Raw genomic sequence first — 24,112 nt, 5'->3', positions numbered from 1 at the left:
TCAAGTGACCATGTTTGAGACACTGTGCCTGGAGGGCAAACAAATGTTATTTCATTTCTACAACTGGAGAAATGTGTTAATTACAAGATGTACTTTTCTAGATGACTATCAGGACCTGACCTAAATTTTTAGCTGGTACAAGTTGAGGGGGGGGAAAAGTAAATTTGATAAAGTACTATAGTTTGCAATAAAAGTTTTATATAGGGATTCAGGTTTTGCTTGATGTCTTTGGAGGGTTTGAGTATTGTAAATAAAGTCCAAAACATAGTTTGTATTACTTTATCATGAAAATACACTTTTATAACATACTTCTAAGTTCTTAGAATTCGATTCTGGTTTTTATGATGTTAAAATGACAATGTCAGTAAATGAGACTTGGTCAAATTTCTGCAAAGTGAAAGTACACTAAGATAGCTTCCCCCTTATCAAGTGATACTCGAGTTTTTGGTTAAAGAAATAATTTTGAAGTGTGTTGCTATCATTCTTCTTCCTTTAACTTTTAGGAAGGAGAGGGCAAAATGAATATAAAGAATTTACAAGACAAGAAGAGGCCACTTGTGAAAAGAGTGAACCTCTTACTGCTGAAGATGAAGAAGCTTTAAAACAGGAGCAACAAAAGAAAGAGAAGGAACTGTTAGAAAAGATTCAGAACGCTACAGCCTGCACAAATATCACCCCGTTAGGTCGTGACCGTCTGTACCGACGCTACTGGATTTTCCCTTCTGTTCCTGGATTGTTTATAGAAGAGGACTATTCTGGTCTCACAGAAGACATGCTGTTGCCTCGTACCTCTTCCTTTGAGAATAGTATACAGTCTTGCACAAATGAACCTCAGGTATTCAGTAAAACTGGAGAGTCTCTGAAATCCTCTGAATCTACCTCCAATATTGACCAAGATTCACACACCAGTGTTGTTGTAGAGGTGCCAAGGCCAGTACGTAAACCAAACCGTTGGTGCTTTTACAGTTCTCGGGAACAACTGGACCAACTCCTAGAGGCTCTCAATTCCCGAGGACATAGGGAGAGTGCCTTAAAAGAAACTCTTTTACAAGAGAAAAGTAGAATATATGAACAGCTAAGAGATTTTCCTGTGGAAAAATTCCATATTCCAGGTAAATGAAAGGTTCCTGATCTTAATTGGCTTCCACAACTGCAATTTCTATGTAATAGTCTAGAGACATGTAATTCTCATTTAATTATAGTTCTTAAGAAATATTCTTAATCATTGTTTCCCTCCGTGGAAAAGAGGAGTTTTTTTAAACTTCTTTACCATTTTTCTTCTATGTTTTCCTGGTGTTTTGCGGTAAAAAGAAGCATTGTTTATCCTTTTACCTCACTGCTTAGTAAAGTAGGATTGACTTTTAAATATCTTTAGGAAGTAATTTGAACTTTGGAAAAGATTAATATCCGGTAAAGGTAAATCATAGCACTGATCATCTGCTGTCTTAATTTCCAGTATGATGAAAGGACACACAAGATAGAACACTGGAGACAGAAACATCTCAAAGGGACGCAATTATGTTCTTTCATAACATTATAATGCATAAAATTACTCAAAAGCCTTTACTGGCCTATTATGAACAAGGGAATGACAGCACATTACAGTCATACTAAAACCTTTGGGAGGAAAAAAATAATGTAGCTGTATTGATTATGTGGGTTAATGTCAGTTCTGTGGATTCTGTGATATTCTGTTCTTTCCCTTTTTTCTTTTGGCAGAGGCTTATTTACAGGGGGGTTGAGACATGTGAAATGCAGTATTGTTTTTATGGGTTTTTAAATGTAGGAGTGCATGTGAAACCAACGTAGGCCTAGGCTTTAGTTGGAGTTTTAGTTTCCTTTTCCCCTAGCCAAATATTTTGCAAGGCATTTGCCCCAATCACTAGTAAAATTCTACCTAGGCAAGTTTGTAGCTGGCGTATTGTTAACATCCTCTACCCACCAACAAAATGTAACTCCCTTAGCGTACTGTTTAATAAATTGCCTTTTATTTAGAATTATGCCAAATTACTGTGAGGGTTTGGGTGTATTTGTATTGGGACCAGGATGAATTACTCAGAGCAGAGGCAAGTTCTACTCTACCGGAGCGTATATACTGGGACATGCCACGAACACGTCAAATACTACTAAATCCAGAACTGATACACCTTTTCTTTTGACAGAAACTAGCACAGGATAGAGTTTCTGCCTAGTAATTAAGCATTATTTGCAGGCCTTATGGGTATGTTTGTGGGGTGTTGTGAGGAAAATCTCTCTAATTTCTCTGATATGTTTATGGGTTTGAGTGTGATTCTTTATTTTCCTAGTTGCTACACCTTTATTTGTATTTTGTGTCTTACTTTCTGCTGTGAAGACACTTGATTTCCACAGTAATAGCTTTTTCTTGTCTTCCTGTGTTAGAACTGTAGAATAGCATTGATTTTAAAAAATATTTTTAAACCGACTTTAATAGACATAAAATTCAAATGCAGTAGTCCAGTATCAATGCTGTGTGATAAACAGTAGTAAGTGACCATATGCAGCTGCACTTTGGAGGGTGTTTTACTGCAGTGGACTTCAAGTGCTGCCCCAAGACTTTCACTGAAATGACTTGCAGGACAAGTGAGAACTACACTGGTTCTTTTGTGCTGTAGGCTGCCCGTCTCCGTCTAATTCCCAAGAAGATGGAAATAAAACTGATACATGCTATTTTTATTCTAGTATCCATTAGTTTTTCCTCATCAATTATTTGTGAGTCAGTTACTGCTGTTTCAGGTTTGCTCAAGAAGAAATACTACTTTATCTTTTAAACCAAAATGACATTTCTCACATCCAGACATGAGCATATGCCAGTATACATTTTGAGAATATTTGCATAGTTAGTTTCAGTTTCAGGAATTGTTTCTGCAGTTGAGAACATCTTAGAACTTCATCCTCTATTTCCTTAACAGCAGCTTTATGGTAGTTTTTAGTTAAGAATCTCTAAGTTCTTGCATATATCTCCTCATCACTGCCCTCAGGATTTAAGGTAAATCCTGTGAACAAAAATGTTTGCCAGCTATACAGGTTTGCAAGCACAAATTTAGGATCCGGGCATACTTTCAAGTCTTTCCTGTGGCTTTTGAGCTTGTGCATGAATTTTCAGTTCTCTTATGCAGAGAACTTTGTTTGACAGACGATCATCATCTCTTCCCTTCTTTTTCATAAATTACCTTACTGTCTTGTTCATTTTTTTTTCTTTCACAGTCTAGTCTGTGCCTGTGTCATCTTGTCATTATCTATTTGTTTTGGTTTAAGGTTGGATTCTTTTTTTTAAACTGATTTCTTTTTCTGTTAATTTTTGGGATTTTCAGTTGCTTGTTTTAAATGTTGTCATAATAACAATCAGTGCAGGAAAGAAAACATGAGGCTTTCTCATGTAAAGAGAGGGACATCAAATATGCAAAATACTGGAAATATGACTTCTCTTTCTTTGTGATGTTTTTTTTCCTCCTTGTGGTTACAGCAGAGAGTTGTTGGTTATCTACTACTTTAGAAAGCCTTTTAAGACAAAAGAATGACTTTTAAGAATTTCTCATTTTGTGCGTTGGGATGAGCAGATGCTGATCTATAAGTCTTCCCTTATACATATACTGCACTTGATTGGATTGGATGCCTTAGCTGGCATGGAAATGTTGGTGTTGCCAACTGTTGCTACAGGAAGGGAGTTTTAAACCTGTGTGTTTAATTTGTTCTGCCCTGTACTACTTTTGCTCCCTCCACCATCATCTACTTTAGGAAACAAAGTCCACTAACATGAAGTTACGTGGTATTCTTGCAGACAAACCTCAAAGTGACATCAGACCTCCTTCAGGACGAGGAAGGATGCAAAATGCTCATGATGGATCCTATGTACCTGCAGAGAAGCAGCTTGAAGTGAGACTTCGAGACTTTCTTTTGGACATTGAAGACAGGATCTACCAAGGAACACTGGGGGCTATTAAGGTATTTGTGAATTGTGGAATACCTAGGAGCATGGTGGTGCCGCTGAGTCTGTACCTTAAATGAGAACTCTTGCATACTGTGGGTTTCACTGAAAGTGTAATTTAATTAAGCGTAGACAGTAATTGACAGTAAAAGATTGTGGCTTTTGATTCTTTATAAAGTTCTAATTTGTATTTTTGCTTCAGGTTACAGACAGACAGTCTTGGAGAGCAGCCTTAGAACATGGGCGGTATGAGTTTCTGAATGATGAAAACAAAGAAAATGGTATAATTAAAACTGTGAATGAAGAACCTGAAGAAATGGAAATTGACGATCAAGATAATAAGCTTATTGTGAAAGACAGGTAAGAGCTGTGGTTTAAATAATGTCTCTTCCCTGTGAATTTTATAGCAGCACTCCATTTTTTAAAAATTCAAATTATTTTATCCTCAGATTATTTTGGTATTATTTTAAATTTGAGTTGTAAAATGTTAGATTTTTGCATGGCTATATTTTCTAAATGGCACTGTTCTATTACCATGTAAGACTAGGACACTAATTTTACAACTTCTACTATTAAGATATTACACTGCTCAAAAGGAACCTTAATTATCAAATAAGGAACATGGAGAAAAATTAATCTGAGCAATTTCAGTTTTGTTTTCCAGACAAAAAGCAAACAAACCCCCAAATAAAAGACTTTTTGGAAAGAGTAGGAGTTTTTAAAACGAAAATAGTATTACTAACAAATTGCTGGTTGAACTGGCCAGTGTACCTGAGTAAGAACCTTCATGGTTCATGAGTAAGAACCATCAGTACAACAGCCCATAGTCTGGATTAACCTTTAGCACTGAAGCAAAAGAGATACATGATTTTATAACTTTATGAATGATGATCCTTCTGTAGAGCAAGCTGCAACATAAAAAAAGAGAAGAAACCTCAAATCATGTGGTGTTGCAACTGTAGAAGTGTCCCATTGCTTTTTTGTTTGTTTTTGTTAAACAAATGTTTGAGTCAGATATGGGACTCTACACTCTATCAGCGTTTGCTGTAAATCAAACTATAGAAACTGAATATTTCTAAATTTTTAGTTCTCACCTTAATTGATACATATAAAAATGTATTTATATCTTGATGGGATGTGAGTGTTGAAATATTGCAGGAAAAAAGATTAATTGGAGGCAATTGTGCTAACGTGTATAATTTATGTATTCTGTGAGGTTTTCTGCAATTAGACTTTTATTTTATGAAAGTTGTATTTTAGGATGGCCTCTTGAATGCTATGTTGGGTATAGGAACTTAAAGTCCTTAAAGATTTTCCCCTTTTATTTCAGTTTGCTGAATTAGTGTTTCCATATGACCATCCTTCAGATCTCAGTTCTCTAGTTGCATGCAAAGTGACTAGGGCTCTCCTTCTTTGTAATAATGACATAATTTACAGGTATTTGCTTCTTGAAAACCACAATGTAGAAATATTCCACCATTTTAATTAAGAAGCTAAGATTTATCTGTCTCCAGTTACCTTGGGCACTTAGTTCATTGCTAACTCTCAATTCAACTGCAGACTATTAAAACAGACTATGGGACTCTGAAATCATGTGACAGATTGCTTTTGATGCTGGGCTTTTTATCCACCTCTGAGCGAGTGACATCTCATTAAGCCCTTGGAGTTTGACTAGCAAAATGTAAATAACTATGCAGCTTTTTTTTCTGTTGGCTTTCAGGCTCTCAAAATGCATATGACCGCAAAATATAATGAACAGCTTTTAAGTGTGGAAAAAAAAAAAAAAAAACCCAAAAACCAGGGAGAATGAAAAGCATTGCTCATACACCATAATAAAGCAGAATCCAGACAGTCTAAATTAGGTTGTTTTTTGTTTTTTTTAAATAAAAGTAGAAACTGAATTTCATTTTAATTAGTGTGAGCTGCTCTCCTACACAAAGCATTTATGGTTCAGGAAGGTTAACTACACTTTGAAATTATTACTTAGTCTTTGTTCAAAGAAGGCTGTTTTGGGTTTTTTTGTTGTTGTTGTTGTTTTTTTGGGGGTTTTTTTCCTTACATGAAAAGTTAGTATTTTAGAAAAATCCTCCAAGGATTTTAACATTCTAAAATTACTTTCTGGTTTTATTTCATTTGTTTTCTTTCCAAAATCTTTTTTATTGTGAGGATATACAAAGTCGAACTTCCACAAGTGGAAGTATTCTGAAAGGCTGTGCCTCACCACTGGAAGTGTTTTCACTAAATAGCTATTGACACTATACTCTTCACAGAAATCTCTCATAAACTAGCTGATGGATGTTGCATTAAAACTTCTGAAAATCTCAGGAATTGTATTGAAGTTTGTCATGCGTGTTTCCTGAAATTTAGATGAGTTTGCCACCTAAAGATAATGTATCTAGATTAACTAAACTAATAAAGCAAACTCAAGAACTGGGATAACTAATCACACTTGGGCAGTATCTGTTCATGTCCCTAGTCCCATGCATGTACATTAAGTGAAAATTAACATCTAAAGTGAATACAGACTTGTGAAAGTATCTGTGATGTGATTCAAACTATGTTAAAAAAACCCAATAATTTAATATGTTTCTGTTCTAGGCTCGTTGGGCTGAAAACGGAAGCTCCAAGTGCTGCATCAACAAGTACAAGTACTCCTCAGCCAGTTAATAATGTAGTCCACTGCTTGGCGTCTGCACTGCTTCAGATAGAACAAGGAATTGAGCGCAGGTTTCTCAAAGCACCTCTTGGTAAGCTGTCAGAATGAAAACCATATGTCTGTAACTTTGTGTAAGGTTTTGTAAGAAACAAACAAAACCCTACCCCAAAACCAAAGACTGGGATGCTTTAGAGGGACATGTTGGGGAAGAGAAGGAATAACTAACCTATCGTTATGTACCATTGTAAAGTTAAAAAAAAAAAATAGATTGTCAGTTTACAAGGCCATGGATTATGAAAAAATATTAAATTTTTTATTACTATACATGTCCTGAGTTATTTGTATTAAGTAAAAGCATATTTTACTCTTAAATACGTGCATGGTTTGGTGACCTTGTTTACGTGGCCCTAGGACCATACTAGTGCACTGAGAGACAAATTGTACCCCTTCAGCAGAAATTAGTGAGGTTTCTGGGAAATACCACAGTGTTCTCTAATTCAGCCTTACTTTTGAGGCCAGTGTACAGTGAGTTTCTTCTGTGTATTTTTTCAGTTATGAAGATGTGTGCTCTTTTTTATATTGCTTTCACAGAAACAGCATAGGCCTGGTTTGTCTGGATCACCTTGTTCAGCAGTAACAGAATATTTACAGTAAAATGTAGTAGAGTCACATTGCAAACTTTCAGATCCCCAGGTTTTGCATTTATGCTATAAAACTTGGAAGTAAAAGATTGCAAGAAAAAATTAAACCAGTTTAAAAGTTAACATGATTAGAGCTTTAGTTCAATACACATATTCCTTCCTTCAAGTTATCTGATGTGAGAGAAAGAATCTGATGTGCAGTGATCCTTCAGATGTGGAATCCTTAGGATTTGTTTGCAATTCAAAACTGGGTTATTTTGTAGCAAGGTGGTTCATCCTGAGGGAACTCCAGGCCATGCCTCCCTTCCAGCTGCTTCCCTGAGGTGAGCTGCGCCCTGTGTGGGGCCTGACTGCTTCACCCTCTCACCTGCAGAGGTGCAGTGTGGTGTGCAAGCACAGCACATGGCAGGAGTCCTTCAGAGCGTGGGCTGATACACATCCTGCTAAATTGACTCTCTTCTCATAATGACTGCATAAAAAAATCTTGGTCTCTGGCAGATTTTTCTGTGGTAGTTTCAGATGAAAATGCAAGTTTTTGTATATTAATGCCAGAAGTTTGTGCCCTGGTAGCACAGTTGACCTAAAACTATTTCTGCATTCTGGCTACTCCTGCATGGAGTCTGGTGTCTGGATATCAATTGCTGCTGAAGATGAGTTTGAGCTAGATTTGTGCCAGAGGCTCTGACATGCAGACATGGGTTCCCTTCCACAAGCTTTTGTTATTGGCATGATGGTCTCTAGAAGAGGGAAAAGCAGCAAATGATTGAGATGAAAGGGGAGAGTATAGGAGCAGCTTAAACCCTAGATGTTTAAAAGCTTTACATGGCTTAAGTGTTTGGTCAACTCAAGTATGTCTGCCCTTCCCAAGCCAGGCACAATACAGCTTATTTCCTGCTAGATGACTACATTCACAACATGTGCATGACGCAGTTAGTTGACAGTACATTTAGTGTGTGTTGTATTTACTTGGGATATGCAAGTTACAAATACATTGTGCAGTATATACCTCTGTTTCCAAACTCTCTCTTGTGAGTATTTTGAAACGGTATCTTGCTGACAGCTGCAATTTTACCACAGTGTGCCTTAAGGTGAAATACACAGCTATTAGTAGGTTATGACCACAGATTGGGCATCCTGAGTTAGAAGAAAAGGACTAGAAGAGGAAAAGTGTCCAAGAAGTATTGGAGAGAAGGCTTTTTAGCAATTCTTCTGCATCCTTTTGTCAGTGGTCCCAAGTCTGACATAATGTAATAATGTTCATGTTCTTGCCTGACCTTTTGAATGATGGTAGGGTTTCTTGTTTGTTTTTTGCCTTGGGAATCCTGTTTTCCTTTAGATGCTTCTATGGTATGTGACAAAGAAAGTATATAGGGAAAGCAGTCTTATATGATTTGCACATATTAAGTCTGTTGTGTTCCTTTACCATGCTGTACCTGTGCATCTCTTCTGCTCTGAAGAATGAGTACTGCTGTAAAATTACTGTAATGTATACAATAGCCTACATAGCTGAGGGAGCAGGAAGGTTCCCACATCTCCTCTGCACTGGATTACTGCCCTAACTGTTAAGTGACAGTGTCAGGTTCCCTCTTCCTTGCTTTCCTTTGGTGCCAAGTGTCTCATGTTTTCAGTTACGTAATGGGCTGCATTTAGCGGAAGACAAGTCTGAATGAAGATTTTAGTTTTGTCACTAGAGCACTCTTGGAGGAGCCATGGCTTTGAGTGGCTCTGTAGTGAAGAAAGCTTAAAACATTCACCTATTTGCTGGTGATTTACTGACTGCCAGGCAGTTGGGTTTATGAGAGGTGGTTGGACTTAGGAACTTATGAACATGACTGGAAGGCACAACTGCAAAGTGTCAAGGAGATCTGCATGTTTGAGAGGCAACTAGCAAACTTAGGCACTGCAGAGGTCAAGCAGCAGTTCTGGATGCAGCCCCTGCTGAATTATGCTTCTCAGTGTTTCAGACGTGTTTAAAAACAAAAGGAGTGTAAAGTTTTCATAATCTTTTATGCAGGTTGGAAACAATGTCTTTACATGCTACCACAACAAGTTCTGGTTTTAGTGTGCAACTTCCATATGCATAACAGGCAAAGTAAAGTTCTGTACTTAGCTTGACAAGGAGGTGATAGTACTGTTACTAAGCCTTTTAATAGAAAGTGAACAGTGTTTCTTGCTTGAGTACTACCTTGTGCTCAGACCTGTGATGCCTTCTTTCATTGACACCTCTAGAAAGTGGCCAACAGTACTTTGACAGTAGAGACTAGCTTTTTGTTTGTAACCAGTGGGTTTTGGTTTGTGGATCTTTTGGTTTTGTTTATGTGTTCATATACAAATCATTGTGTCCATACACTTATTCTTCTCCAAGAGGATTTTTATTTAGTTGTTGTTCCAGCTATGTAATGGAACCATTCTCTAGATAAAATGCCTGCATATCTGCTTCTAATGTTAAATGAGCTTAAACAGTTGATTTAACTGTTGTCAGGTTACCACTGAAGTAAAAACATTAGAAGTCAGACAAGTGCAAGCAGTTCTGTTTCAATGGCACTGCAGGGTAAAGCTTTTGGTTAAGAGTACCCTTGTATTTCTGCTTGAAACCAAATGGAACATTCTTTGTCATTATTTCAGTTGTTGCCTTCGTTGTGAAATTTCCTTTCACCTCTCCTCCGCACCTTCCCTATTAGGGAATGGAGCCCCCATACTTGAGAATTTTTTAGTTGTCACTATTTACAGCTGCTAGTATGAAGAGAATGCAGTGAAATTCACTGCAGTCACTGGCAAGTTTATCCCGGTGGCCTCCAGGGTGCAGAGTAGACAAAGGGACCCAGCACAGCAATTAAAAGGACCAGCTGCTCCTCTCTGCTCCTTTTTTGTTCTGAGGCTCTATCAGGCTGCCAAGATCCTTGCTGGTGCTTCTGATAAGTTTGAAGCTGAGATGCATACCAAATATTCAAGTGGAAGAGCAAGAAAATATTGACACAGAAGATAGCGGTGCAAAAGGAAATCTATAAACCCCAGAAACGAACACCTGCTTCTTTGCAGAGCTGCTAGGTGGCTGCTCATCTTCTGTTGTCTGGTGATTAACTGTAACATGATGTGAATTGTATGCATTTCATAGTTAGGAATTCATTACATATTAGCTATGAGAATTTCCTTCCTTCCAGCCCAAGGTAATGTTTGGGGAGAATCACAAAAAGAGGGGTGCAACTTGCAATGTGTGTTTTTCCTGCAGGAATTCCAAGTTAAGGTGTAAAAAAGCCTTTTTTTTTTTAAAAAAAAAAAAGTAGTTTGATGGAAACTCTGAAGTGCTACTTCTCAGATAAAATTATGTTTAACGGGGAAGGAACACAAGGAATTTTGATGTTGGATTTTGCTTCTTTTTTGCTATAAATTACTTATCCTTACATTTCAAAATACTTTGCAGTGGAGAAGTAGGTCTCATCATGCCTATTACATAGCTGGGAGAATTGAGGTGCAAAGTGATTAAGTGATTTTGTTGCCCTGGAGTTCAGTGAGGCAGCCATGAAAAAAACCTGCCTTCTGCACTAGAGCGGTACTTCAGTCATTAAGCTTCTTTCAGATTTCCATAGGAAAAGTTGGATTCTAATTCATGGGAACACCTTTGTGACTGATAGCGGGAACCACTTACCTCCTTTTTAACTTGTGCCATGAACTTCTGATGGGACAAAACGACACACAGCTTTTTTTACTCCTTTTTGCTTGTCTTCATTCCATTCCTTTCTTTCTAGAATTTTGTTATTTTTGCTGCTTCTGCTCTCAAAGTTACTTTCTTTTCTGCTTATAATTGTCTTCATAATAGCATCAGACATCTTCCAGGGTGAACTGGGATAGGATTAGTGTATAGGCATGCTTTGTTCCCTGTGGAGTTTTGGGAGCAGGGGCAGCAAAGATAGAAATGGGATTTTATTTTTTATTTACTCACTAGATAAGGCAGTCAAAGTGGATACCTTGCATTTGGAGCAGCCAAGGTTTTCTATGGCTCTTACTTCCAGGCAGAGTAATTTCATCATTTTAATACTCAAGAACACTCCTGTGCAAAAGTACCTTAAATATGTTGTTTGACATGGACAGACAAGCTATTTTCCTGGTCCTTGTGGACTGTGCCCCTAAACTGGCTGTAATTTTGAGATGTTAGGAGATTCATGGTAGCATAGACCAGATAAGTTGTTTGAGAGAAACACACGGTCAGTAAACTGCTCCTAAACTGCTCCTATAGCCATTTCTACGGGAGATGGACAGAAAGATAAGGGAATGTGGGTTTAAGAGCTTTTACTTCTGTTTGTAGTGGGAGTCAAATCCTGGGATGTTGCAGTTCCTCTGTGCACATTATTCTCTTACCCTTCCATGCCTACTTTTCCATGTGCACATTGGATACCACTGTTCTACTTATGTTTTTAGACTACACAAGTATGGATTATAAGAATTAATTAAAAAAAATAATCCATCATGCTTCAAAAAGGTATTTGAAATAACTTTATGAATTTAATGTCAGGTAATGCTGAAGATGATAAAAGGAACCACAGGGAGGATAAAAAGAGGAGGAGAGTGGAAGACAAGACTAGTCAGAGAGATGGTAAATTTTAAATGTTACTTGTATTGCTAAGAATTAGATATTTAGTATGGAATATTTTATCAGTTGGTTGGAGTTTTCTTTCTTTCTTTCTTTAATAATTTTGTAACCCATTCCTTATGTGAAAGGAATTGCAGTATTGAAGCCAAAGGTTTAAACACAAGTAGTAAAACAAATGTAGCTCAAAGTTTTTTTCAATACAATTCAGAGGTTTTTTTTAGTTTTGTACAATCAGAGTTAAAGAAATGTATTTTCTTTTTATCACTTCGGGACAGAAATCTGTATGTTCACGTAATCCTCCCCCACCTATCCTTTTAATGCCCCTGGGTTTCTTTAAACTTTGCAGCATTATGCAAGAGCATATCCTTTTCTAGAAATACTAAAATGGAAAACCCTTCCCTGAACTTAATTAACTATTGATAGATGAGTGCATAGATGTGTCAGACAACTTCATTTACATTGTAGCAACGCTGGGAGGGCTTAGCTGACAGAGAGGTATCCCACTGTGCAACCTAGAGCTGCTCAGACACAAAGCGAGAGGCTGTTTGCTCCCTCAAAGTTAACCATATAAATGAGAAAGATGGATGAAAGAAAAAAGTATTATTCTTATTTTACAAATTGGGATCTGAAACAGCGGGTGTCATTTGGCATGTTTCTTTCAGCAGCAGAACGTGCTGAAGCAGGTTGTGGGCAGCATATCTGTGTCTATATTGCAACAGGAGTGCACATATCTCCTGTGTTATGTGATGAACTATACTGGTGAACTAATCCAGGCTAAAAATAACCACCAAAAAAAAAAAAAAGTAATAATGTTCAAGCTACCAATTGTCGGCAAAATAAATGCTTGCCAAACAAGGTATCTGCCTAAACATAAAGCAATTTTGCTACAGTTGTAGTAGAAATGTGCAGCAGTACTGCCCTGGGTCTCACATTGGAGTCCAGTGTCCTGACAAGCAGTTTTCATTTTTGTCATACTGAATTTTTTAAAGTACATTGAAAGATATACTACAGTGCTGTGAAAATGACTTTGTCAGCTATCTTTATGAAGACTGAACGTGGGACAGGAAACCTAAGGACAAAGGAATCGGAAAGTTTAGGGAACAGGGATTTGTATTTGCAGTTGAGGAGTGGCTGTGTTGTATTTATGAAGCTGTGTTGCTTCTTTATCCTCTGCCTTCTCTCTCACTTCTCTTGTGCTGCTTGCTGCTCATGCAATTGTATGCAAGATTAGGCAAGTCCTGGCAGCCAGTTGATGAGAAGGCAGAAAGAATTTGCCAGGAGAGCAATTAGTGTCTGTTTTGTTGTTTCATTTTATTTGTTATTAGATATTTTCTCTTCCTTTTCCTGAGGAGAAATTGTTTGGCAGACAGATGGCTCGTGGGCCATTCCTATGCCCACTGTGACTAGTGCAGCAGGCAAGGTGGCATCTTATACTGGAGTGCGTTATTAAACAACCAGAGGTCCCACAGTAAAGATTGGACTATCGCTTTTAGAAGGGAAGTTTCTGGACATTTCTGTAACCAGAGGTACTGCTATATTGCCTCTTCCTCTCCTTTAAGCCATTTTTTTGTCAGTGAAATCTCTGTTTAATGCCAGGTATTTAAGTGTAAATATTTTGGGATTCCAAAATGTACATAAAAGGGAAAGTAAATTGGGAGTGTGCTTGCTTTATTTAATAAATCTTGAATAATCTTCATTAATATGTTACAAATTGAATCAAATTGTTAGATTTCCAGATTGACGTCTGAATAAGGCTTTTATGTCTTACTCATGTCCTATGTATGTGCAAGTTGTAAAATTATTTGGTATTGAAGAGTAAAATCTTATGGCTTCAGCAGCTTGGAAACCAAGGAGGAAATATTCAAGTATTGAAGAGATATGATGAAGGTTGTAGTATTATCCCAGTTTACTGTTTGAAAGTTAGAGCCCTACCTCATTGTCTAGAATAACCTGGATCTTCGAAAAATAAGTTTAATCATTCTGACTCTTTCTTTTCTGGTATTTTTAATCCCCTTCTTTAATGGAAGATCCGAGTGATGGTGGACGATCCTATAAAACAGTTTTGGATCGCTGGAGAGAGTCGCTTCTTTCCTCTACCAGCTTATCCCAAGTCTTCCTTCATCTATCTACATTGGATCGAAGTGTCATCTGGTCCAAGTCCATCCTCAACGCTCGCTGCAAGGTGTGTCGGAAGAAGGGTGATGCGGAGAGCATGGTGCTGTGCGATGGCTGCGACCGAGGCTACCACACCTACTGCATCAGGCCCAAGCTGAAGGTATCTGAGGGAAAATAAAGGCTTCCTTTTCACACAAAACTTGAGTACTTCTTATGACTTAATAATGCCTTATTTTCTTTTTTAATTTCCTTCTGTTTCTAGGTCATTCCTGAAGGAGACTGGTTTTGTCCAGAGTGCCGACCCAAACAGCGCTCCAGACGTCTCTCCTCCAGACAGAGACCTTCTGTGGAGAGTGATGAAGAGACTGCTGACCAACTAGGAGAAGGGGAAGAAGAGGCAAACTATGATGAAACAGGACAAACTGAGGAACAGCGTTACGAAGAAGAGCAAGATGAGGAGGATGAATCTCAGGAGGAAGAAGAGATAAGGTAAACAGGTGTCTGTTAAAGTGGTTTCCTCCTGAAATACTGTCTTGGTTATTAAGTGGAGTAGTTGTGCATGTAAGCACAGATCTTGAAAATCTACTATGAAAAATAGGTTTGTTTTTTAAAAAGGGCAGCTTGTTATGAATCTGCCTCTTACTGCTGGGTTTAATATTAACAAAAGTTGGGTCTGCTGAACTTAGACTCACTTTTCAGGATGACATTCCAGACTTGGATGCATATGGGTGAGAGATGGCCATCAGAGTTGCAGTTATATAGAGCTCCTGTTTGAATATAAAGCAGGGAGAGTTTCGAACAGTAGAGTTTGAAACAAACCTGGAGTTGTTTTCGTCTAGTTTTGAATTTTGAGGGACTGCATGTACACAGCAAGTATTGGAATGTTAGGGAGGGCAAGGTCATCCGTTACAGGCTGTGACACTGGGAGGACTTGAGGAGTTCTGCAGTAGTTGTTTAAAGAAACAAACAAACCAACACAAAACAGCTCACAAAAAAAAAACCCACCAAACAAAAAGCTACACCAAGAAACTCCCTCCCCCAAACCCATTAAACAAAACGCTCAATCAAGCTGAATTATCCAAGGTGATAATTTCAATAAAGTGATGAATTTGATATATGTGCCAGGAGCATAAAAGTTAAAGGAAAGTTTCCTGATGTTGGAGTGTTTTTCTTCTTTTTGGTACAATCTTTTGAACTGACTGAAGCAAGATTATTTGTGACTGATATTTGGGATTCAAAAGCTGGAGAGACCTCGCATCTCCTTGAGAAGTAAATTTATCTCTGGGATCTTCCTTCTCTCCTGTAGTGGAAGGAATACCAGTTACAAACTCTGACTAGTGCATAACTTTTACACTGAATGGTTTAGAACTTCAGTTTATTTGTATAGCTGATGGTATTGTTCGAAAGTCCTAATAGTTACTGTGAGAAACAAAGGATTGAAAGAAAATGATAGCTGGTGCTTCAGTTAGTGCATTCATGTTGCACAAGCTGTAGAACTCTGAGCATTTCCTTAAAGTATGTGTAATATTTAATTAAGAGGCTTCAGAGCAGTATTTTAAGATAGTGGTAATTGGATGACTGCATCAGTGTGAAAGCCAGCTGCTTACCAGTCCAAGCTTTTAAGAAGCTCTTTGTTTTTTAATAGAAAACTGAGGGGAAAAGAGAGGAATGGAATTTTGGAATAAATAAACATAATTGTTCACTTTTTATAGCACATCAAAGCAAGGAAGACCCCAGGTCAAGTTTCCATTGAAAATGAGAGCAGCCAAACTCAACAATCCATTCTCAAGTCAGAACAGCCAGCGTCAGGCAAGATATGCTTCTCAGAGTCAACAAAACACACCTAAGCAAACTGAATCTTCGCCTAAAGTTACCAGAAGGGGATTAAGAAACATTAGGTCAGCCCCCCCATCCGTGACAAAGCCTTCTTTAAGACTTCATAGCCGGACCACGCGTCAGAGCCAAAGTTCATTACAAGCCGATGTGTTTGTGGAATTACTTGGCCCTCGGAGAAGACGGAGAGGAAGAAAGAGCACTGACAGCCCCCTGGAGAACAGCCCTTCCAACTCCCTCGGGTTCAGAATCGTTGATACTGCAGACCCGAATGAGCGGCTTCGCAAGTATCCAGTTTCTGCTTCAAATCTTTCTCTTCCTGCTACTGAACCCAAGAGAAGAGGCAGGAAACGACAATCCACAGGTTAGAAGAATGAGTTTGCCCAGAGTGAAAACCATGTTCTTTTACTGGCTGAAATATTTGTGTGGTGGTTGAAGGCATTTTTTCGACTTCAAACAAGGCGATTCCTTTCTTTTGCTGTAACAGAAGTGGAACATAGAAATATTTTCAGTCATCTAAAGAACAAATACTTAATGTGCCAAGGAGATTTCTCATATCCAGATTTGAAATTTCATATGTACACACAGGCTGGAGCATTTGCCAATAGGTGCAGAGAAAATGTGGCAGTGACAGTTATGCCTTAACCTGTGCAAATGTTTACTTATAGATTTTATTGTTTTGATTTTAATATGAAAGTGTTTTAAACGGTGAATAACACAGATGTAGGTGAGGTACTGAAACTGGGAATATACATGTACAAGAAGAAACTGCTACCAGAAGGAAAATAGCCCCTATCTGTTATAGGGCTAACAATGTCCTTGCTTGTTAAGCTAATACCAAGTATTTAATGGCAGGGAAATACTCGGAAAGCTACAATAACCTTTAAAAAAAAAATGACCCAGTGTGAGACTGAAGAGTGTTCAAAAAACAAAAAAAAGAGAGCTTACACTCCATTACGGCAGCCTTGTATTCTGTACCATTTCTGTCCTTCACCATTGGGAGTTTCTGGGCTTAGCCTCTAACCACCCTGCTGACTACTCTTGAAAGCAGATAAACCCCCTCTGAATAGAGATTTTGTGGAAGTAAAAGTTACAAGCAGGCTGATTATTCTGGTTTTCTCTAATAGGGCTTTTCTCAAAGTGTTTAACAAATCGTTTTAAAATTGACATCAGTGAAAAAATCCTTTCCAGAATTAATGTGATGAAGGAGAATGGGGGACGAACTCAGCTAAGTCCTGGTACTTAGCATTTTGTACAGCAAGAGAGACATTTAGTGGTTAATAATAAGGTTGTAGTGTAGTTAATAGCTGAAGCCAAACTACATGAGTTGTGCCCTGAAACTACAGTTTTAGTACAGGAGAATAATGATGGCTCACTTCTGTGGATTTCTTTTTTTAATTATTTTACTTGTTAGATTTTTATTTTTATCTGATGGGGTTTTGTGTTTTTTGTTGTGTTTTTTCCAGAATCATCTCCTCAGACCTCATTGAACAGGAGAAGTTCGGGACGTCAAGGGGGAGTCCACGAACTCTCGGCTTTTGAACAACTTGTAGTGGAACTGGTACGACATGATGACAGCTGGCCTTTCATGAAACTGGTTTCCAAAATCCAGGTAACTGATAGAACTGTAGAGGGAATGATAACAGTTGCCAATAAAACTTGGAGTTTTATAGCACTGCCCAAACAGGGTGATACAGTTAAGCAATGGGGGATTCAGAACTCTCATTTCAGCTCAAATATTTGGTGCCAGAGGTAACTTTTCCAATTGACTAGGTAAATTTCAATTATACTTGCCATCAGACACTTTAAAATGTGAAATGCTTTGACTTGAAACAAACAAACAGAGCTCGTGACTGCTAAAGGTAAGCTTATGGTTATTAATAGTTGAATAGTTAGTTGAATTACTCTTCAATTTATGCAAAAGTATTTTGAGAACAGACCTGCAATAAAATAACAAAGAAGGAACAATTTCACTCTGATTTTAACTGTAATAAGCAAAAAGGTGATTTCTTAGCATAGTTCTGAATTTCATTTCCCTCTTGTTTAGACTTTAAAGTAGGTACTGAATGCAAATGTTTCTTTAGAGATCTGTATAACAACAAAAGTTCCCAAAGCATGTCTGCTTTTGTGCAGGCTGCATGGGCTTGTCAACTGTGAGGCACTGCTGAAACTCTGCTACCCTAACAAGGTGCCTGTCCTCTCCAAGCTCTCTGGAGCAACTCTGCACAGACATTTGTGCAGGATCTAGAGCTTGGTGTTTAAGTTCTCTAATCAAATTAACAGTGATAGCTGTTTAAACAAAGACTTGAAATTCTGAATTCAGAGTCACAGAGAGCTGGAAGGGTTATTGTATCTGGGCAAAGAGAATGAAACAGAGACTAGTGTCTGTCTACTCCAGGACAGGAATTACCGTGGAAAGTGCAAGCATCTGGTGAATGCAAGGAAACTTCTTAAGGAGGAGGGGTGGAGAATTCAACCTAATTTTATTCCTGAAAAGAAGCTGCTAGAACTCAGTGCATCCTGGTTTGCTCAAATCAGTCACTAAGGGATAGTTTCTGTGTAGTGTGGAAAGAAAAAATCAATACTTGAATGACCCTAATTTTCTTCATTTGTGATGGAAATTTTGGTATAAACTTTTTGCAGCCTTGCTAGTGTATAGAATACATTGAATGATCAGTGCACAGCAAGCCAGAATGAGGAAAAAAATACCTTTATTTTTAAACTTAGGTAAACACATAAAGGAATACAAAAAATACAAAAGAAATTAAAAATCTGATTCTTTCAATCTACTGATTCTTTCTCCAGATTTGTTTTCAGGTTGCACTTGATATAGTAAAGGCCATAACCAAGACTCATTTTTTCAAAAGATGTATGCTGATGCATATGAGTATCTTTTCTTGTTAAAAATAAAAGATCAGATACGATTTTTTTTCTGCCCCTCTATCCCTGCTTTGTGTGAGACAGTCACCCTAAGCTTGGTGCTTACCTGGAATTCAAAATCTGTTACCCAAATGATCAGTGCCCTTAGGGCTTAGGCAGTCCTTTTCCTCCCCTCACTTCTGTCCCTTAAACACTGCACTGAGTGGCTGTCTGGTACTTGCATACTGTGTCCTGCTTGCTACAGAAAGGTTTGTTTTCTTCAGCACAACTAAACGGAACTGTAGAATCTCATTTCTCTTGCAAGATGATGGACACTAGTGATGTAAAAATGGTCATTACTCATGGTTAAGGTGCTTTTAATATTGTAATATGTTACAGGAAAATGAAAAGTTTTAAAGTCTTGGAAATAGTTTTTGTGCTTGACAGATGGGAAGAGCAATCAATGTAATGCTTATCTGCTCATGCAGTTTTCGTGCAGTTGTTCACAGGGCATTTGGGATTAGATTTCTTCGGTGAATTGCTGGCTCATGATTGTTGTGGCCTGCTGCTTCACTGATACAAAAAATGGAAGAGCAATACCTGAGAACTAATATTCAGTTCTGGAAATGAAGGTGGCTGCTTGGGACTCCTCTGCTTATTTAAAACCAAATGCAGATTGCTTTCTGCTAACACGTGATTTGCTTAATTCTTTACATGGGTAGAATTTGAAGCTTCTATTTGTCCATGAATCGTTCTTTGTTTCTTTTTTTAAAGGTACCAGACTACTACGATATCATCAAGAAACCTATTGCCTTAAATATAATCCGTGAAAAAGTGAATAAATGTGAATATAAGTTAGCATGTAAGTATTATTTATTGATAAACATTATGAACCCTGGTTTATCTTTAAAATAAATTCTTGGCCTAAAATAAAGCCGTGTCAGAGGATTAGAAAGCTGAAATGGCATTTGGTTTGGGGGTTGTGCGTTTCTTGGTTGGGTTTTTTTTAAAGAGTTATTTCCTAATACTTTTAAAATAAGATTAGTTGAACATTGTTCTTTTACTACCAAAGTACATGATGTACAGCTAGATGAGAAATGAGCAGCTGCGTCGCTGATGGTTATTTCTCAAGCCTTTCACGTCAGTGACCGACACCAATAAATATTTGGAAAAGGTGCTGCTGCTGAATTTGTTTCCTATATTGATAATCAGAGAAGTTTAAAAATGTTTACATGGGACTTGGTGATATAGTTACATAATGATTATAGAAATAGATACTATTTCTACTATAGCTATGTATAAGAAGTATTGGATGTATTTTTATATAGCTAATAGAATTACAGGAACTTGATACATATGTAAAGCCATTTTTGTGCTGCAACTGTGTGTAGGTTCACTTACTGAGTACTGCTCTACCACACTGCTCTGGTGCCTGCAGACACGCTGATATATGTCCTTATTATTTCCTAGCGGAATTCATTGAAGACGTTGAGCTGATGTTTTCGAACTGCTTTGAATACAACCCTCGGAACACCAGCGAGGCGAAAGCCGGGACAAGGCTTCAGGCTTTCTTCCACATTCAGGCGCAGAAGCTGGGGCTGCCTGTGGCCCCTGGCCATGTGGAACATGCCGCGCCCGTCGCCAAGAAGTCACGGATCTGACCTCTGCCTTCCAAAGGATTGATTGAGGGAATCTGTTATGCCCATGAAAATGAAATGTTAAGTCACGCAGTCGTCATACCTGTATAAAGCAATAAAAACTGTTTAACCACCTTGAAGTGTGGCCTGCACTATATTCTCAATGTAATATTAAGCACTCAGGAGAATGTAGGAAAGATTACCTTTGCTACAGTTTTATTCAGTGTCTAATAATTTTGATAGATGTACTGGATACAGTACTGGTTTACAGAGGTTTTGTACATTTTTAATGCATTCATGTGTCCAAATATCTTCCAGAAGTACATTGTCTTTTTTCTGCACCAAATGACCTTGTTTCATCCTCTAGATTTTGTAGGAGCTGTGGTATTGAGGGCTTTATCAACTCGGATAAAATCTTCTGCTGTAGCACAGTTGAAGAAACTGTGCATGTGTTTAAAACTTGTTTCAAGCCTATCTTCTCAACACTACACATGAATGAGTACAACTGCATATCTTTTAAGTACTGTACCAGTGCTGGCTGGAGGTATTCAGTCTGAGTTTATTAAGTAGATATTTATTTAGCATTCAAAGTAATTTGTGAATTTGTTTTGTATTTATAAAATTTGTACTTGGGGATTAAAAACAAACAAACAAAAAAAAGAGTTCCATAACTTTTTAAATTTTTCCCCATGGGTGTTTTGTTTTTTGGTTTTATTTTGTTTTTGGTTTTTTATTTGTTTGTTTATTCCCCTCTAACTTGATGATAAATCAATAAATACCTGCCCTTGTCTCTGGCAGTTCTTCTAGCAATGAGTAAATTTACAGGACTGTACTTTAAGTTTCTACATAAGTTTCAACTTTGGATGTCTACAAATAAAAATAAAATGACACATTTTTCAAAGTATCTTGATCTTCTGGCATTTCCTTTTGAGTTGCGCTGCTTACACCATCTTGCTGACTAACTTACTAGGACAAGTAAGTCTCTCTGAGCAAGGCCAATGGTCATCTGTTTGTAAAGAGAAATGTGAGAAGTGTGTGTATAAGCTATATTGTTGTTTAATTAAGATCTTTATTCTGTGAAAAACCTCATAGCTCTGTTTAGCTCATCAGCAGCTTCTTTAAACTACCCTTAACTATCCTGGGTTTACTTTCAGTATTTATTCATTTAAATCAATTGAACTCCGTTTGAGACAATAGCTTTAAAACCCTTTTAAAGCGAGTGTGCCCGTGGGAGGTATGCCATACTCTGCCATACTCTGCCATACTCTGCCATACTCTGCCATACTCTGCCATACTCTGCCATACTCTGCCATACTCTGCCATACTATGCCATACTCATACAGAAAACTGCACGAAGCAGGAGTTTAGGGGTGGGAGTGAAGAGGACAGGTAAAACTGAAATGTGAGGCTTGCTGCTGCAGCAGCTTTGCTCCTTGTGTTTGTGCTACCGCATGTGTTGTAGCATTCCAACCCGCACATGCTATAAACCTTTAACACTTACTTGCTCTGTAGCTGTGAGTTTTCTCCTGCTGTGACGCCTGCCCTGTCTTAGGGGTGGCAAGAATCAGCATTCCTTTGAGCCTAGGGAAGAGATGATGAGAGATGTGAGACTCATCAGTTTAAATTCCTATTGCTTGAAGTGTTGGATTTTTTGGGTTTGTGGGTTTTCCTCATTTAAGAAAGAGACTGATGGAGGATATAATTCAGAAATGTCTGTTAATACTTCAGAGTTTGTGTGAGCTTTTCCTCATTCAGAGCTGACATCTCTCTCCTGTGCAGATCAGACACATTTTTTGTTCCCACTGAAAGAATACTAAGTTCCATGAGGAATGTGAGCAGCAGGAGAATTCTTTGCAGTGTGTAGGTTGTACTTGATATCCCTCCATCTGTCAGTCCCAAGAGGATGTGAACATCCTGGCTAGCAGGTTGCACAAACAGTTGTGCAAGTTCTTGTTCACATGAATACTCCCCATTGACTAAAATGTGGGTTGGTTTTTTTTTTTGGAAGGGGGGTTAGCAGGGCATAGTCTGCTGAACAAGTCCTTCTGTGTCAGATACATTTTAAATCATTACTGTCCCCAATGTTCTCCCAGTTGTTTACTCCTATTGCTCTTGCTGCAAGGTTAGTTCCTTCTATAGTTTCCCCTCAGCAACGCAACTATAATTTTCAGTTTGGATAGAGTAGGTGGGAACAGTTTAACCCAATCTCTGCTGGTCATGGTGGTGTTTGTATGTATGTTCTGTAAGCAAACATACCAATTTGTCATTAAGTCTGCAAGCCTAAGGCCTTACTTAAACATGCTGAAGGTGAAATGTGGAGAAGTGCCCACTGAGCAGCTGTGCTTACACTATGCATCTTTGCTGCATGAGCAAAACAGATCTGACTGTTCTTGGCTTTACTGGTGCACCCAATGTTGGATGGCTTGTGTGTGGAGGGGGAAGTTAGGCCTCACAGGAGAGAGCTCATAAATGTTAGTATTAACAGGAAAGGAAGATGACATTAGCATAATCTTAGTGAACGTGGGCAGTGGAAACTAGGAAGAAAGAGCCAAAAACCAGCCTGACCTTACATGTATTATTAAAGGGAGGCAGAGATGGCCAGACTCTGAAGAGCCCAGCTTGCTGTGAAGGTTCTCACAGCTGTTTAGACCCCTCTGAATCTATCACAACCCTAAGGTGGAGCTTCTGTTATGGATGTGTGCAGGGAGCTGATCTCTGGGCACACCAGACCACATCAGAGACTTGCACATCATGTTCCTGCTGGACTGATAATCCAGTACTTTAGGATTTAGGAGATTACATGTGTGGTGTATGATTTTTGAATCATTGATGTAACCACTGAATTAACCCCTAATCTGTAACAATCTTTTATCTTCTAAGCTTTACCTGCTTATATTCAAATAAGTATCTAACATTGGTCACGTTGCCTAGTGAGGATCACCGCTGTAACTGGTGGCAGCAATTCCAGGTGATGTTTCTTGATGCTACCAATGACTATTTCTACCCTGCAAGAGCCTTCTTACTCTAAAAAATATTGTCAGTGTCCAGGTAACTGCAGGTAGTTTTCTGTACGCACTTGGCTCATCTGTTGTAACTCTGGCAGATCTTTCCCCTGTACTGTGAAACTGCTGCCTTGATCTTCACAGCAGTGACTCGGTCTAGTCCTGCAGAGGTGCTCCTTGTGCTTTACCCAGCCTGCTGTAAGGGGATATTCTGAGATTTCTCTACCTACTACCATTGGACCAAGTGATGTCTTCTTCCTCCCACCCTTCCTACTGCTTCCCTTAATTTGGCACTTCCTTAAATAGTGCTCTATTAAAGCTTTGCCTTCAACTGCTCGATTATGTGCATGTCCATTGTCACGCCTGTATCACAAGCCCTCCTAGAGAATCTCTAGCTACCAACAATCAGAGAGTTTCCCATTTTGGTGCACTGGGGTTTGAAGCTGTTTGGATTACCAAAGTAAAAGGTAAAATGACTTGTGCTACAAATCAAGAGAATTATGAAGACAAGTAAGTACAGTCATCACCTTGTTTCCAATCTGCTTCCTAAGAGGGATGTTGAAGCAGCACCACCCCTGAAAGTTGTCTCTCTTTCTGGATATATGTGTGTACACTTGTGCAAAGTTTTGTATTTTTCACTGCTGCAAGCCAGTGACTATTAATGGTTATCCTTCATGAACGTTGTACTTCCATGTCTTTAAAAGGCTTCTCTCCCATACCTGGGGAAGTGCTGGTAAAACCGACTTACTCAGCCCGTGAGTGGTCCCCAGCTTCCTCCTGCCTCCCCCCTGCTCCCACCAGCTGCATTCACCAGCCTGAGCCTCTGCGGCAATGT

At 38.5% G+C, this 24,112-nt stretch overlaps 1 protein-coding gene across 2 annotated transcripts in view; it reads left to right on the top strand.

Moving 5' to 3' along the window:
- BAZ1A (bromodomain adjacent to zinc finger domain 1A) overlaps positions 1 to 21,179 on the top strand; it is a 61,572-nt gene extending 40,393 nt beyond the window's left edge. For both annotated transcript variants that reach the window (XM_061997891.1, XM_061997890.1), the window contains 10 exons: positions 504 to 1,112; positions 3,800 to 3,963; positions 4,149 to 4,306; positions 6,545 to 6,693; positions 13,859 to 14,106; positions 14,209 to 14,435; positions 15,659 to 16,143; positions 17,246 to 17,391; positions 19,413 to 19,500; positions 20,109 to 21,179. In XM_061997891.1, coding sequence (XP_061853875.1) covers positions 504 to 1,112; positions 3,800 to 3,963; positions 4,149 to 4,306; positions 6,545 to 6,693; positions 13,859 to 14,106; positions 14,209 to 14,435; positions 15,659 to 16,143; positions 17,246 to 17,391; positions 19,413 to 19,500; positions 20,109 to 20,299 — 2,465 coding nt within the window. In that variant the 3' untranslated portion in view covers positions 20,300 to 21,179. The remainder of the gene's footprint in view (positions 1 to 503; positions 1,113 to 3,799; positions 3,964 to 4,148; positions 4,307 to 6,544; positions 6,694 to 13,858; positions 14,107 to 14,208; positions 14,436 to 15,658; positions 16,144 to 17,245; positions 17,392 to 19,412; positions 19,501 to 20,108) is intronic.
- The last annotated feature ends 2,933 nt before the right edge of the window (positions 21,180 to 24,112 follow it).

This window comes from Colius striatus, chromosome 6 (genome assembly GCF_028858725.1).
Source record: "Colius striatus isolate bColStr4 chromosome 6, bColStr4.1.hap1, whole genome shotgun sequence".
Lineage (NCBI taxonomy): Eukaryota > Metazoa > Chordata > Aves > Coliiformes > Coliidae > Colius > Colius striatus.
Note: the sequence above shows the minus strand (reverse complement) of the source record. Positions and strands in the feature narration are given on the sequence as shown.